This window comes from Schistocerca cancellata, chromosome 8 (genome assembly GCF_023864275.1).
Source record: "Schistocerca cancellata isolate TAMUIC-IGC-003103 chromosome 8, iqSchCanc2.1, whole genome shotgun sequence".
Classification (NCBI taxonomy): domain Eukaryota; kingdom Metazoa; phylum Arthropoda; class Insecta; order Orthoptera; family Acrididae; genus Schistocerca; species Schistocerca cancellata.
In genome coordinates, this window is record NC_064633.1 from 62,667,418 (window position 1) to 62,684,638 (window position 17,221).

At 43.0% G+C, this 17,221-nt stretch overlaps 1 protein-coding gene across 1 annotated transcript in view; it reads left to right on the forward strand.

Annotated features, from left to right (window-relative positions):
• Positions 1–17,221, forward strand: part of LOC126094950 (myrosinase 1-like) — a 102,391-nt gene that overhangs the window by 57,924 nt on the left and 27,246 nt on the right. Inside the window, exons 7-8 of the mRNA XM_049909605.1 lie at positions 5,687–5,834; positions 7,370–7,485. Coding sequence (XP_049765562.1) covers positions 5,687–5,834; positions 7,370–7,485 — 264 coding nt within the window. The remainder of the gene's footprint in view (positions 1–5,686; positions 5,835–7,369; positions 7,486–17,221) is intronic.

Consider the following 17,221-nt stretch of genomic DNA (forward strand, 5'->3'; position numbering starts at 1 on the left):
CTACCAGAGATATCATTATCACGGTAGAAGGAAAACCATTCTACGAACCACCTTTGATCACCTTGAGCCAACTGCAGAAGGGCATATAAAAATATTAATGCAGCAGAGTTCGGAAATCTGTGACCGTGTAAATTGTCATACACATCCTAAGAATAGGGCCAACGATGTTTTCTAAAAGCCTGAACCACACTTCCAACAGGGCGCGGAGAGCGTAGCGTGAGATGAATGTCTCCATTAATATTATTTTAAACAAAAGCATCTATTCCAAATAAGTTCTACTTAACTGAAATTAGACAGCAATTGGGTGACTCTTACAGCAGTGTCTTCTGAGATGGTGAACAGCAGAGTGTTTAAGGTAGCCCTCCTCTTCAAGCCACATTTTGTTCCCTTATTTTCCAGTTTTTACAATTTTGTACCGCAGATATCACGTAGCATTCAGTAAGTATAGCGGTAGTGAAGAACGCACACCGTAGGGAGTAAGATTTCGGTTCCCACGCTGGCTGAATCAGACGGTGGGCCATATGGCGTCGCCAGAGGACGATGGTGTGAGGCACGGTGGCTACAGAGGGGAACGCCGGCTACGTCAGCAGCGAGGTACTGTACGTGGTTTTACTCTCGCGCTGAAGCAAGTGATCTTATTTAACAAATACTTGCTACCGAAAGTCACTTTTTCCCGTACGGATTGAGAGGCACCCACATTCCTTGCTCATACCGTGGCATCAAGCAGTCAGGCCTGCAAGATGAGTGGTCTGCCAAGCGAGTGGATTCATTCTTATTTATCGAGTAACATGAACTCTAGTACTCACTATTAAGTTACAAATTATTCTTCTGCATGAATATTACGCAACGGAAACGCACATCTGACTATTAGTATTTTACACAACTCTGACTGTTCACTACGCACTGGCAATACCACATTTTCTTTTTTTATTTAACGGCTTTGATCAACACTTGGCCATCGCACTGAATATGAATGGCGCACACATTATAAATTCTGGGTATCATGGCAACATACAATTCGAAGGAAAAGGCCACCAATCTTTTTCTTTTCACTATCTTATTTATTCCGATAAATTCTATAACCTAAACACACAAATTCTATAACCTACAACAATAACACATGAGAAATTCCGCCCAGAGGGCATGGCTTTACATTGGTGATTCTCTATCTTGTGGTCTCGTAATTCTTTAACGCTACAGTGAACTTTCTGGATAGGATGGTGGATCTTTTTCTATATCTCACACTTCGACTCTCACAACCATCATCACAAAACTTTCCTCCAGACCGAGCGGTACAAAAGGAACATGCATAACCCACTACCTCTGAAACTACCTTGCTACTCTCCCATGCAAACCACACATACTTAAATTACATGATATACACCACACTGCAACAAGGAATACAACACAAGGAATAGCCACAACATTATAATCATATCACTTTCAGTTTTCCCACTTCATTTAGTATTTATCCCAGTTTCACACGACACTGCCCCACTTCGTAACTTTTCTTTCCTACTACGAACTCTGGACGTTATATGCACGTCTTCCTGTGCAATGCAAGCCAAGTGGCGTTGCTGGATACAGTGCTGACTCACCTTGCTTCTCTCTCAGAGTATTAGAGTTTGAATCAAGCGTCACACGGAAACATAACACGCAAAGTAATATTAAGAACATATTCATCACACACGCGAGTCCTCAACTGATACCATGGACGAGTACTTCTCTTTATCCTTTGTCTCATACACAGATTGAGACTCACACAGTACTCACCACGTGGAAGTACTCGTCTCTAATTTCAAGTCCTGCACACGCCATTTCTTAAATATTTCCAACTTATAGTACACACGCTAGTAATTCAGCTTAACTTAAGCACTCGGAAGTATTTCAACTTATTGCTACACGTGGTTTCATTGTGACCGTTGGTCACTTCCGAAGATTACTACGATCCCATTAATATTACCTGCCTGACATTTAATTCTCCCCACAACAGTTCCTGAAATAGAGAAATTATTATTCTAAACTGCTCTTAAGTATTTCACATGCATACCATGTCTCCACTCTTTTGTCCTTACGGAGCACGCCTAAGACAGGTCTTACCAACACTAGATCCAGCGGCAGAGTGCTGAAACATGGCCGTTCTTCAGGTCATCTCGCATCTCTGTCGAGGTGGGGGAAGACCATGCTACCGTATTGGTCAGCCACATTTCAGACGCTCATAGCTCCGGTAAGTTTCATCTCTTTAGTTCCACCAAAGGTGGCCAAAGGATCGTCTCAAAGATGGTCATATATTCACATTCACTATCTGCGGTTAGCAGACGACCATACATTCATTCATTTCACAGATCTCACCAAACTGGATGTAGGGATTTATTTTGTGGGAGTGCACATGTGATCAATTAAACAAATAAATTGTCATTCTTTCCCACACTGGTACCCGGCTAAGCTGTATTAATTGAAATTGAGTTATTATTAGAAAAAATATGTTGTTCTGACAAGAATAATGAAGTATGTTGTACCTATTTTCAATGTCGGGCGGTACTGTACCCTTTCAGGATATTAGGATGAACCTACAGGTCATAAGAAATTTCTTACAACAATATTACGACGCCAGAAATTGACCTTCTTAATAAATAAATGAATAATGTTCAAGCAAACGAAAATGTACAAATGGCTACGAAATGTCACGAGTGTAAGTACAAGGTACAGGCTGTGCGCTGTAGTCGCCAGTCGCTGATAGGATGGCTTCCAATCTAGATCTGACTCTCAGGAAACTGTCAGTTTCCAGTTAAATCATTATTAATTGTGTCGATATTGTCGGTTTATGGTGTTAAGTAAATAAATACATGATAATGGCAGCCCTTTTGAACGTTGTCGCGAATAATACAGCGTTCCGCTTGAACACAGAGTCACAGCAAGAAGAATTGCAGTTTACAATCTGACGGTGCCGATCCTGCTTGTGTGAGGGACATAAACTTCGAGAACTTTCCTGCAAAACAGATCGAAAGAATCCTACATGACGACTCATTAAGAAAGCCCAAGGACGGATTAACTTAATCTCCGCAAAATTCGGATGGACAATTACGGTCAGTATTACTCTGTGCCTCTTATACCATCTTCTACGGTCTCACTGGCTAAATTGAAACTTTTCTGGGGGTTTAGTACAAGTGGGTGGTTCTTGCAAATGCTATCAATAGTGACGAAGTCTCATTAAACAGAGTTATGCGATGTCTCGGGAAGGAAAAAGTTATCAGCCTGAATCACAACTGCTTCCAAAAGGAGTGTAAACGTGGCAATGTACGAGGATCTATCAGGAATTAGGGTTATCAGATATATATTGAAACGTGTACATTTTGATTCACACGACCACTACAGCCAATTGGTAGTACATGCATTAGGTTATACTCCGACATAGTCTTCATATTGGTTTAGGCACTTGTCGCTTCGTTGGACGACCCTGAATATACCCTTCTGGTAAAAATCGTGTTCAGCCACATTTCCACGAAGCGTCTCACCTCCTTGTCTGAAGTGAATCGTCGGCCTCCTATTTGCTCCTTTAAGTGAGGGAAAAGGTAAAAGTTCCTTGGAGCGAGGTCCGGCCTGTAGGAACGATGGTCAGTGACGTCCCAGAGAACAGTTTCAAGAGCGTGGTGATCCTCTTGGCAGTACGAGGTCGCACGTTGTCGCCAAGAAACACGACGTCCTCGATGAGAAGTCCTGGCCGTTGCCTCCTGCGCAGTCATGTTAAGGTCTTGCAGTATCAGTCAGCGATCACTGTCTTCCCTCTTTCCAAAAACTGCACGAGTGTGTCCCAAAACATTGCGGTCGTCACCTTCCCTGCTTTTGGAGTCACCTTAAACTACTTTGTCCTTGGAGAGGAGGGTTGTTTCCACTCCACTGACGGCCGCTTTCTGCTGGGGTTGCGGTGGTCGATCCAGGTTTCGTAACAAATGACAGTGCTGTGAATAAAACCGTTCTCTTCAGTGGAAAACCCTTGTAAAAGTTGCAGGCTTGCCTCCATGCTCTTCTCCTCGTGTTAGCTGGACAGATTTCGTGGAACCCATTAGGTACAAACTTCCCAGTATTGCAGAATATCGAAAAATTCGTGACGAACGCTTGCGGAAGGCACTGCCAGTTCTACCGTCACACGCTGTAAGTTGATTCCGAAGTTATCCTGAATCAGCTCCGGCACACGAACTCTGTTCAAAGCTGTCGTTGCCGTGCTGGGTTGGCAACTGTAATCCTCGTCGGTGACGTTTTCTCTGCCGGTCTCAAACTTTCGACACCATTCTGCAACGTGATGGGCATACAGTACAGTCTCTCTGTAAAGCTCTACCAATTGCCAGAGAATTTCAGCCATGTTTACATGTTTCGCCCTCAGAAATCGAGTAACTGAGTGGATTTCTTCGTGAGACCAGTTTCAGAGGCGAGTCGCCATTTGTGCTCACCTACAACTATCACATTTTCCAGAGGCATGTATCAGAATTACCGCGCGCAACTAATTTCTTTATAACAGTCGAAACTTCAGAAATAGCGGCCTTGTAACCTGAATTCCTGATCACCCCTCCGCCCCCCCCCCCCCCCCGTTATTTGAGAAACTTACTAGACTGGGAAACTGGATCAGCTGGTTTCATCTTCATGCTGTGAACAATTACGTATAGAGTACTAATTGAAGCTATTAATACAAACCTTAGTTCGTTGTTTCTGGAAGGCGACAGGGGAAGGAAGAAAAGAGTGCAACCTCTTACGTGTGGAAATAGATGATGAGTTTATAATGGTTAATTTGATATGATTTCAAGTGGGCCAAATATTGGCAAGTTGCTTTAACTGTTCAACAATGTAAAATTGTGCATTCCACGTTACGAGGAAAAACGTAGTATCCTACAATGCAATATCAGTGTGTCACAATTGGAATCAGTCAACTATTGTAAATACCTCGGTGTAACAGTCTGTAGAGGTACGAAAAGTAACAATCGCATACATAGGCGGCAGCCTTTGGTTCACTGGCAGAATACTAGGAAAATGTGAACAGTCTAGAAACGAGAACGCTTACGAAACACTCTTCGGACCCATCTTAGAATACCGCTCGAGTGTGAAGCACTGATACCAAACAGGACGAGCAGCGGACAGAGATCGCACAGAGAGTCCGGCAACACGATTGCTCACAGGAAGTGTCACGGAGAGACTGGGGACCTTGAAGTGGCAGTTTCTTGAGGACGAACGCCAACTGTACCTCGAATCTATACTTTTACAACAATCGATTTTAAGAGAGGACTCTAAGAATGTACAAAAACGTCCTGTGTGTCGTTCCTGTAGGGATTGCGAAGATAAGATTACACTAATTATAAATGGTTCAAATGGCTCTGAGCACTATGGGACTTAACATCTATGGTCATCAGTCCCCTAGAACTTAGAACTACTAAACCTAACTAATCTAAGGACATCACACAACACCCAGTCATCACGAGGCACAGAAAATCCCTGACCCCGCCGGGAATCGACCCCGGGAACCCGGGCGTGGGAAGCGAGAACGCTACTGCACGACCACGAGCTGTGGACACTAATTATAACACACAGAGATGGTTATAAGCAGTCATTATTGTTTTACCTATTTAGTTTCTGTGTTGCTGCGGGAAATCGGAAATGCACAAATTATAAGAGAAGCATATTTGTCTGCTGTCATCAGGGAGGACTCTACGCGCACCCCATCTACAGCCAGGATGGGGATTACCCGGCAGTAGTGCGCCAGAGGGTGGACGCCAACAGTGCTGCAGAGGGGCGGCCCCGTTCACGGCTGCCAACTTTTACAGAGGAAGAGATTGCGTACCTCAGAGGTAAGTTTATGCCACACTAATATCTACTTTCGTTCTCCTATGTCAGTAGAAAGCACATCATTGCGCTATTTCTTGAACATAAAGTCAGATCTGGAACGAAAGTTCTTTTTGTTATAGACAAGAGACATTATATCTTCTTCAAGATTTTTAGTTTTCATTTTACTGCAACCTTGTGTTTGTATGCAAACCTCTTATGCTAAGGATTCCACTTACCTTCTATTCACACAAGGGTGTTATTCAGTGGTTGTGTTTTTACAGATTCTCTAACTGGAGCATTGTAGTTAACTGTACCCTCTGTGCATTAAAATACGCTTTCAGCATAGCACTCCATTTGCTTAAGTATTCGATGCAAGTTTATATGTTTAAGATATTGTTGTCTCAATAGAAAGTTTTGTTTCGAATCTAGATAATTTGCTTACCATTAGCAGCTGCCATAGCCAGTTACATCACCCGAAAACCCCTGTGGGAACGACTCAAACATTCACTGTCGCTTATGTTTTCCCACCTGTTTCTCCCAAGCAACAATAACAGGTTTTCCCGTCTGGAAATAGAACCACCGGAGTAAGGGGTAACCCACACCCGACCGTAGCGATGAACAGCAGCTGAGTTGAAGGCACTGAAATAAAATGGATGGAATCGCGGTCAGGTTCAAAATTTCAGTTATGACTACATGTTCCTTACGTTACAGGCTGAGATTTCCTGATTAGGATTTCACTTACCTCACTTCGTCTACTTGCATTTCAAAGATATAAGCCACAGTTTTCCCATTCGTCTCACTTACTTGTATTTCATTCACTTGCTGAATACTTTTTCAGGTTCAAAATTTCAGTTATGACTACATGTTCCTTACATTACAGGCTGAGATTTCCTGATTGGGATTTCACTTACCTCACTTCGTCTATATGCATTTCAAAGATATAACCCACAGTGTTCCCATTCCTCACACTTAACTGTATTTCATTCACTTGCTGAATACTTGTTTCAGTTACGATATCAGTCGCACTGCCACCTTTTAGTTCTCTCTTCTATTAATTTGAGATTAATTAGTATCACACACTAGATATGTTAAACTTGTTCTGTTTTCTGTTTATTGTGGTGGCTTATAATTTTTACTGTCGTTTCCACTAGAAATTCCATTATCTTCATTTTGTATTATGATATATATTTTATGAGGAACATAGGTCATATTTTTCACCTATACCAAAAAAATGGCAGGAAGCTTTCAATAGATTTTTTGTTATCTCTTATTACTGTAAGAAAGTAAGTGGGAAATCGTATTGAAAAGGTGTTTATAACGCAGATGGACGTTTGGTAATAAATTGCGTAACGCAGAAATTTTTGCAGTTACCTTAAGTTCAGAGATATTTTCCATCCTTCTAAGAGTTGACAGCTTGACTATGAAACAATGTGTACAACGTATGATGCCTTAGACGTAGAGATTTCAGGGTCTTCAGTTACCTCTAGATTCTCTCACACATTTCAGAATGAATAACATGTAAAGGTGATCACCTGACGCAAGCTGTGTTCTGTTGCAGGGGCGGCTGACTTTTTCGGGCTGAATCACTATTCGACGAGCATTGTGACGTCAGGCGAGGCCGGCACATCTCCATCCAAGTCCAGAGACTCTGGCGTCGTCAGCGTCGGTAGTGGGGTGAGTAAGCCGCAGGGCGACAAAGTCTTTTCAGACAGATACGTCTCTGAATTAACCGAGGCGGAGACAATCAACAAACTTCTCTGACAAAGCTTTCACTCGATTTTCATCTGACACTCACTGACGTCAAACCACTGGTTCTTACCACGCTCCATTTTTTACAGATTAACGGCACCACGAATGAGAAATTTCTGAACCAAGCACTTTAGCTTCAATTCACGCTCTGTGCCCCCTGCTGCTCTTTGGTGCACTCCTCTGCGGTACGTTAACTCGGCCGCGACGGAAACGATGACAGGGGGAGGGGAGGGGGTGGGAGCGGCCTATGGGACTGCCGCCCCTCTCTTCCCTCCAGAACTACACCTGTTTCTTCTTCATCTCAAATAAAAAATGCAACATAGCTTTCAGTCCCAGCAGTCTCGAAAATTTTCTCGCCCTTGGCCTCAAGACCTTACAGACACAACTCAACATATCACTCTTAGCGGAACACATTCGACAGATGTAAAGGTAATTTCCAGAGTACCCCAAGGTAGGACCGCTCAGTGTATACAAATGGTCTAGCAGAAAGCGTCGGAAGCTCATTAAGACTATTGCTAATGACACGGCTGTCTATAGTAGAGATGGGCAAAACTGTTCTTTTCAGAGATCGGATCAGAACTGTTCACTCCCTGAAATGAATTAGCTCTTTTTCATGACTCACCACTCATTTACAATAGAAAATAAATGGAAGGCACATTTCCCTTTAAACTTGGTTTATTCCAGTACTATACCTGTATTTTGATCTTATTTGATCCTATTTTGAAGTAACACAGATAATGAGTAAGAATTTTGTATTGTTTATTGAAATTTCCACGATATGACAAAGTTTTTGATTATTGATTTATTTTGCACTATCGTGGTTTTTTGGGTGATCGGAAAATGTTGTAACTTGAGATTTACATTAACAATATATTTGGTTATGATGTATTAAAATTTCATTAACCTCATACAAATATATCGCAAGCCATATATTTTTAAAGTGAACGTTTCCTTCCGAAGACGCCTAAAATCGCAAAATCCGTACCAGAATAAGAAAAAAATATATAAATTTGACTGTAAAACGAAAGTGCTGCATATAGCCTTACGCAGAATAAAACAAGGACAATATTGGTGTATCACATTTTGCGATACGTTTATCGGTTCACTCGTAATTAAAGCGTAAATTCGAGTGTCCATAATAAAAATCCTATAGTAAGAGGAGTCGTCAGGAACCTAATCTGATCAGTTTAAACAAATAAAAATAAAATAAAAACAAATGATGTATACATAACATAATAATGTAATATACATAGTGGTATTACTACGAAGAACAATATCCAGTAGAGACGAACTCCGATGCAGAAGCACTGAGTCGAGCAGGTCGAGCCGCGAGCTGTATTACTGCGTGAGCTAAGACCGCAGAGACCAGAGTGACACCTGAGTTGCTTTGCTCAATGCTCTGGCTAGAGTCGAGAACGGTGGGGTGAGCGTTGAGCGGGCGAGTTCCGAGGGTGGGGGGAGCGGTGAACGGCCACCACTCACCCGCTCCGAGACAAATCGTCCGTTCCCTTGCGAGCAGGTTGTTGCAAGTAGTTCCTATGTTATCCGCTAGGTGGTTCTCTGTCCTGTTGCTCGCATCAACTGCCCAGAGGGCAGGACGTGCGACTGAAACGATCGCCGACAGAGTGCGATGCAAAGTTAAGCTGCGCCAGACACTGTACGCGGCAGACGACGCACAGAGACGGCACGGCATATGTGAAACACAAAATCCAATGGGGCACTGCACAATGCAGGCAGCCAAGGTAGAAGCAGGGCAGAGGCCGGCACTGGCTGTGTTGTGTGGCGTGCACTGTGCTGTGACCAGCAGAGGCGCTGCTGATATGCTCCGTCTCTCTCTCTCTCTCTCTCTCTCTCTCTCTCTCTCTCTCTCTGCCGTGGGAAACGTTTGGAGCTACCGTTCTTTTTTTCTGAATCACTGATTGTTCACTCGTTTGAAAGATTCAACTCTATGAATCAGTTCAAGAGCGGATCCCCCATCTCTAGTCTATAGTAAGGTAGCAACGCCAGAAGACAGCATCGATTTGCAGAACAACCTGCAGAGGACGGACTAATGGTGCAAGGACTCGCAGTTAACGCTAAACGTGAATAGACGTGACATATCGTGCATACATAGGAAAAGAAATACACTAATGCACAACTACTCTATTGATGATGAACTGCTGGAAACTGCATGTACCGAAAAAACTAGGAAAAACAATCCAGAACTACTTTAAGTGGAATGACCACATAAAAAGTAGCAGGAGAACCAGATGCCAGACTGAGATTCATAGGGGTAATCTGAAGGAAATGTAGCTCATCGACGGAAGAAGTGGCCTACAAGGCGCTTGTTCGACCAATTCTTGAGTACTGTTCATCAGTCTGCGATCCTTACCAGGAGGGACTGGTAGAAGAAACAGAGGAGGTCCAATGAAGAGTGGCGCGTTTCGTCGCGGGATCGTTACGTCGGCGTGAGAGCGTTACGGAGATGCTCAGCAATGGCAGACGCTACAAGAGAAGCGTTGTGTATCATATACAGTTGTTCTATTGAGAGAGCACTTCCGTGAAATGTCGGGCAATATATTGCTTCCTCCCGCATACCTCTCAAGAAAATTCGAGAAATTAGAGCCAATACAGAGGCTTACCGACAATCATTCTCCCCACGTGGCATCCGCGACTAGGACAGGAAAGGAGAATCAGTTAGTGGTATAAGAAGTATTCCCCACCATATATCGTTAGGTGCCTAGAGGAGAATGATGAGGTTGTAGCTGTAGATGCTATTATAACAGATTAAGAAAACATCGTTTAGAGCATTTGGAGACGGCATGGCGACACAAAATTTCTATGAGCTCAGTCCCCCTGTCATTCAGAGCAAAACCCCGGATTTGACTCTGCTGGGGGAAAAACAATTTCTTGGTGAGAATGTGCTGTGTTAGGTACACATAATCCGTAGTTTTATATGGGTATGTCGTCGTTTATGTAGATCTTGAACTTGAGGCCTTTGCTATGTTTGGGGTGCTTCAATTATTAAAGTCTCAGTCCCCATTCAGTGAGTCCACAAATCCGACATGTGTACTTCATTGCTGACATGTGATGAATTAAACTGGTTGCAATACACTCCAGAGGTCAGGTCCAAGAGGTCACCTGTGCTATGTAAATTCCAATCCATGTAAATCCTAATGAGTCAAAACGTATATGCATATCATAATATTTATTATATAAACACAAGTCACAATAGAATTTTACAGAAACAACAGACATCGGCCATGTTTTGTCACCGATGCCAACCTATATTTAGATTGCATTCACAGAAATGAAAGTGATGAGGGTCTATACGACCTACTGCAACATGAGCTCGCTCTAAACTGCCATTTGGCGTCTCTGTAAGACCTGTTTATAGACAGCTCTCTCTCCATCAGTTTAACGGATGTGAGGCCACGAAACAGGTGCGTAAATAACAGAATTAAGCTGCCTGAAAGCTAGCTCTATTTTAATTTATATTAGTGTTAGCTTTTTCCTTTGTATATCCTTCGCAATGTATATTAATGTGGTAACAACCAAACTTGATCTACAGTTCTTTCCGACGCGTTCTGACATTTTATCAAAATAAAGTAAATATAATTTAAAACGACTGCGAATTGACGTGTAAAATGTCTCATCTTGAAAAAAAAAATTGAGGTCATTACAAATAGGTTGTTAAGTTTTGTGCGTCTGATATTTCTGAACCTATGAAAAATTTAATACGACTGTTTTTAGTAAAATTAATTTAGCTCTTATGTTTGGGTTACACATATGATCTTCTGCCGTCAAGCATCAGTTGAATTAAATTTATATTTCGAAACAATCGTTTAATTCAATTTTAATATTGCACCACCACCGCTACCTTTGTTAATATGTGATGCAGTCTTGATATTGCTTTTAGTGGTTATAGATTCTACATTCATAAGTAGTAAACTGTGAGGTGATGAATTTAACTTCATTCGAAATATCGGTTTCTTATATGAATCTTAAATTAAATTTTAGAGTCATTGAGTGGTATGAATGGAATCAGCAAGCAATCAACAATATTGTTTTAAACATGTCTTACGTACAAAAAATCGCATTAACACGATATTAATTTAGATTAAGGTCAAAGACTCTGTTACTAGGTACCGCTGTTGACTTTTCTTTAATAACCGATAATTAATATTGGAACTATATCTCTAACTCAGATCAAATTCGGTCTCCATCTCCATCATACTCCACAAGCCACCTAACGGTGTGTGGCGGAGGGTACTTTCGGTACCACTATCTGATCCCTCCAATCCTGTTCCACTCGCGAACAGTGCGTGGGAGGAATGATTGTCGGTAAGCCTCTGTATTGTCTCTAATTTCTCTAATTTTCTCCTCGTGGGCAATACGCGACATGTATGTGGGGGGAAAGTAATATGTTGTCTGACTCCTCCTGAAAAGTGCTGTCCAGAAATTTCAATAGGAAATCTCTCCGTGATTCACAACGCCTCTCTCGTAACGTCTCCATGAACAACTCCGATAGCCAGAGGGACTACAATGATCATATCAACTATCCGACTGTAGCTAATCAGGACTAAACGTAGGACCATCTGTGAAATTTAACAGCACCACATTCCGCGAGAAAGTGCCAGAGAAGTTCAGTAGGGACATTATGGGAACTGATACGCCGAACATGCTGAACGTCGCAGCTATCTTCCCACAACTAGACTACTAGACGCATTAATCATCAAATGTGTCAGTTAGGGGCTGGCAGTAAACCTGGTGTGATCCGTCCATATTCCAGGCATGTTCAATTGGTAACAAAGCCAGAGACATGGCCGACTGAGAAATGGCAAGTTGTCGAACTAACTCGTACATCATCAAGTAGCAAACTGTTTTTCTGCTGGTTGCCGTACTCTGCAGGATTAAATTATTCGCTTTACTGCTGGTATGTTGCAAAATTACTACAAAATTGCTGAGAAAACAGGATTACATGATAATGAAGAAAAGACAGAATACCTGCCCCTAAGGAAGAAAATCAGAAAAGATGCACCTCTGACTGTAGATGTATTCAATTTCAAGACTGTTGACCACTTCAAGTACCTAGGAAGTCTTTTTAGTAATAGCAATAGAAGAGATATAGAAATAGATGCCGGTTTATCAAAAGCAAACAAGAAACTTTTTAGTTTCATCAAAATTCCAAGAAAAAGATCACTTAGCAGTAACTTCAAAATCCGCTTATATCAATCGAGCATTATACCTGTGATGTTATATGGATGTGAAACATTAATATTTGGAAAGAAAGATGAAGAAAAACTGTTAACATTTGAAAGAAAAGTACTAAGGAAAATTTTTGGACCTGTATACGTCGAAAATAACATGTAATGGAGAATAAGAAGAAATGGAGAATTAAGAGGGCTGTACAAACACCGTAACATCGTCGAAGTGCTCAAGAGAAGAAGGTTGAATTGGGCAGAACAATAGATAGAACGAGAGGAACAGGGGGACCCAGAATCAGATCGCGGGATGACATTCGGGAGGACATAACTAGGATGAACAGCAGCAGCAACTGGACAAACAGCGCATTGGACAGGCAGAAGTGGAAGAGGCTCATAAGCAGGCGTATGGTCGATAAGGCCATCGCCACATGTAAAGTAAAGTAAGTGCTGGTATCACTGCGAACGTGGACCGAGCCTTCTATTGAACGCTGTTTGTATGATTTCTTACGTTGGCGATGCTGTAAGTGCTTCCTGTTTGTTTACATGTCCCTGTCAATATGACCTGTTATACAGATATAAAGGGTCTAGCTATTTCAGTCTCTGTAGTTATACAGTAATTCAAGTTAAATAATATCACTCGGGTTCCTTCAGCGACTGCAGTGGTAAATTGTCGCATTTAATGGATTTCAAAATCCTCTATTGATACCGCAACGGAGAATGGACGTATTCCGAATATAGTTAACGAAAAATTTTAGAAACCGACTGAAAAGTAAGTGATGAATGTCAGAAGAGAGGTAGCTTGAAATTTTCATTTCGTGTGGGTCTGGGCTGAAACAATTCTTTCTTTGCTATAAAATGTCTATAAGTATAACTTTTAGGTGGGATATCGGTCACGATGACTTAAAGAGTCTAATGACGCCATTACACAGTCGATTTTGCGAAAGGAGATGATGAAACCCGGTTCCGGCATGTAGCGTACTTACGTCAAGTAACGCTAAAGGAACAATAGATCTTAACACGTTCTTCAATGGATGGATTAACCATCAGCGAGATGATACTGCGTCACTCAATTAGGCTTTGTAGACAAGCGTAAAACTTAACGCATGGAATCTAACGAGTGAAATTTAAAGCAGGTCTAATGATCAGTGATTGTGCTTCAATGCCTATCGCAGTCCATCACACACCTACTAGTGTGAGCGAGATGGGTTGCTGAGGGCAGTGTGTCGATCGTATTGCAACCACATGCATTGATAGCATACCGTTTGACGTGCGACGCGAGGAATAATAGTCCAGGCCATTCTGAATACCCACATAGTAATTGCTGTAAATGTAAATACAGATAGTACACGATGATGTTAAAGAAAATTACGAATGGTAAATACGAGAGACGTTCAATAAGTAACGCAACACATTTGTTTCGGCCAGTTTCGGTTGAAAAATTGCGGAATTTGTTGTTGGCCGTTGTGCAATATTCCTGTTTCATTCCCTGTAATTTCATAAAGTGCCGCTAGGTGGCGGCGCTTTACGTAGCCTTCAAAATGGCGTCTGTAACTGAGGTACGTTTCAAGCAGAGCGATGCCATTTAGTTTATTTTGGTGGAAAACCAGAGTATCGCAGATATTCGAGGGCAGAACGTCTACGAAGAGCTGGCAGCGAACAAAAGCGCGGTGAGTAGTTGGGCGAGGCGTCTGCCATCATCCCAACGAGGTCGCGCAAATCTGTCCACGTCTCGCCTGCCGACCGGCCGCACACGGCAGCGACCAGTGACTCCTACAACGCTGGTACGTGCGGACACACTCACTAGACGTGCTTCACGGATCACAACAAACACCTCGCTGCTAAACTGGACATCTCTGTTGGTGGTGCTGAAACATTCGTCCACCAGTTGAGGTACTCAAAGGTGTGTCCTCGCTGGGTTGATCGCCGCCTAACACAAGAGCATAAAGAGCAACGAAGGACCATCTGTACAGAACTGCTTGCGCATTACGAAGCTGATCGTGACAATTTTTTGTCACGGGCGATGAAACATGAGTTCTTGACTTCGAACCAGAAACACTCCATGAAGTGGCGCCACACCACCCCTGCTCCGGAGAAAACTTTCAAAGCCACACCCCCAGCCGGTTTGATGTCCTCCCTCATGGTGCAACGATCAGCTCTGGAGTGTTTTGTGCTACCCTCAGAAAATTGAAGAAACGACTTCAGCGTTTTCGTCACCACACAATTGCAAGCGAACTCCTCTCTCTCCATGACAACGTAAGGTGTCACACAAGTCTGCGCAACCGAGAGGAGTTCACAAAACTTCATTGGACTGCTCTTCCCCATCCGTCCTACAGAGCGGATCCCGCACCTTCCGACTTCCATCTTTTTGTCCCAATGAAGAATGCACTGCACGGGATGATAGAAACGTTGTCGATGCAGCAAGAGCTTGGCTCCGACGTTAACCAGCTGAGTAAGCAGAGTAGTACCAAGTGGACAATTACGATCCCTTCTGGAAGCGATTTTGAGTCACAAGCCGTCAGACGTATCTCGAGTCCCTTTCAGTCAGGTTATTTTATGGACCACATATCTGACGTCTTGCTTCGTTGCTACCTGTGTTACACCTCTGTCTGTAGACACGCTGAAGAGTCCGCCGCTAAACACCAACAAATCCAGCAACTTCATACACCGTATGGCTTTGGGCACTGTCAAACACGACTGCACTTTTTTTGCCACTGTCACGTCGTTACATTTTGTTACTGTCTGATGCTCACGTAGCGGTAGTGCACACGCGGTTGAGCACATGACTCGATTGCTGCGCCATCTGTGAAGGTCTAAACGTTCATCTGAGCGTGCGCACTGAGGACCTGACTTTGTCCGGTGAACTTGCTTTGTTGGGAATATACCAGATAACAAGATTATTATAAAATTAGAAGAAAATTGATCTTTTTAACTGTGATTTGATACAGATATAAAATGGGTGGATGAATCAGGAGAGAAACGATGAAGAAACAAAACGCAAATATGATGATGTTGCAAATTTGTGGATCACATTGAAGATCTGGGGAACATACACTAAGATCACAAAAATCATGGGACAGCGATATGCACATATATACAGGGTGTTTCAAAAATGACCGGTATATTTGAAACGGCAATAAAAACTAAACGAGCAGCGATTGAAATACACCGTTTGTTGCAATATGCTTGGGACAACAGTACATTTTCAGGCAGACAAACTTTCGAAATTACAGTAGTTACAATTTTCAATAACAGATGGCGCTGCGGTCTGGGAAATTCTATAGTACGATATTTTCCACATATCCACCATGCGTAGCAATAATATGGCGTAGTCTCTGAATGAAATTACCCGAAACCTTTGACAACGTGTCTGGCGGAATGGCTTCACATGCAGATGAGATGTACTGCTTCAGCTGTTCAATTGTTTCTGGATTCTGGCGGTACACCTGGTCTTTCAAGTGTCCCCACAGAAAGAAGTCACAGGGGTTCATCTCTGGCGAATAGGGAGGCCAATCCACGCCGCCTCCTGTATGTTTCGGATAGCCCAAAGCAATCACACGATCATCGAAATATTCATTCAGGAAATTAAAGACGTCGGCCGTGCGATGTGGCCGGGCACCATCTTGCATAAACCACGAGGTGTTCGCAGTGTCGTCTAAGGCAGTTTGTACCGCCACAAATTCACGAATAATGTCCAGATAGCGTGATGCAGTAATCGTTTCGGATCTGAAAAATGAGCCAATGATTCCTTTGGAAGAAATGGCGGCCCAGACCAGTACTTTTTGAGGATGCAGGGACGATGGGACTGCAACATGGGGCTTTTCGGTTCCCCATATGCGCCAGTTCTGTTTATTGACGAAGCCGTCCAGGTAAAAATAAGCTTCGTCAGTAAACCAAATGCTGCCTACATGCATATCGCCGTCATCAATCCTGTGCACTATATCGTTAGCGAATGTCTCTCGTGCAGCAACGGTAGTGGCGCTGAGGGGTTGCCGCATTTGAATTTTGTATGGATAGAGATGTAAACTCTGGCGCATGAGACGATACGTGGACGTTGGCGTCATTTGGACCGCAGCTGCAACACGGCGAACGGAAACCCGAGGCCGCTGTCGGATCACCTGCTGCACTAGCTGCGCGTTGCCCTCTGTGGTTGCCGTACGCGGTCGCCCTACCTTTCCAGCACGTTCATCCGTCACGTTCCCAGTCCGTTGAAATTTTTCAAACAGATCCTTTATTGTATCGCTTTTCGGTCCTTTGGTTACATTAAACCTCCGTTGAAAACTTCGTCTTGTTGCAACAACACTGTGTTCTAGGCGGTGGAATTCCAACACCAGAAAAATCCTCTGTTCTAAGGAATAAACCATGTTGTCCACAGCACACTTGCACGTTGTGAACAGCACACGCTTACAGCAGAAAGACGAGGTACAGAATGGCGCACCCACAGACTGCGTTGTCTTCTACATCTTTCGCATCACTTG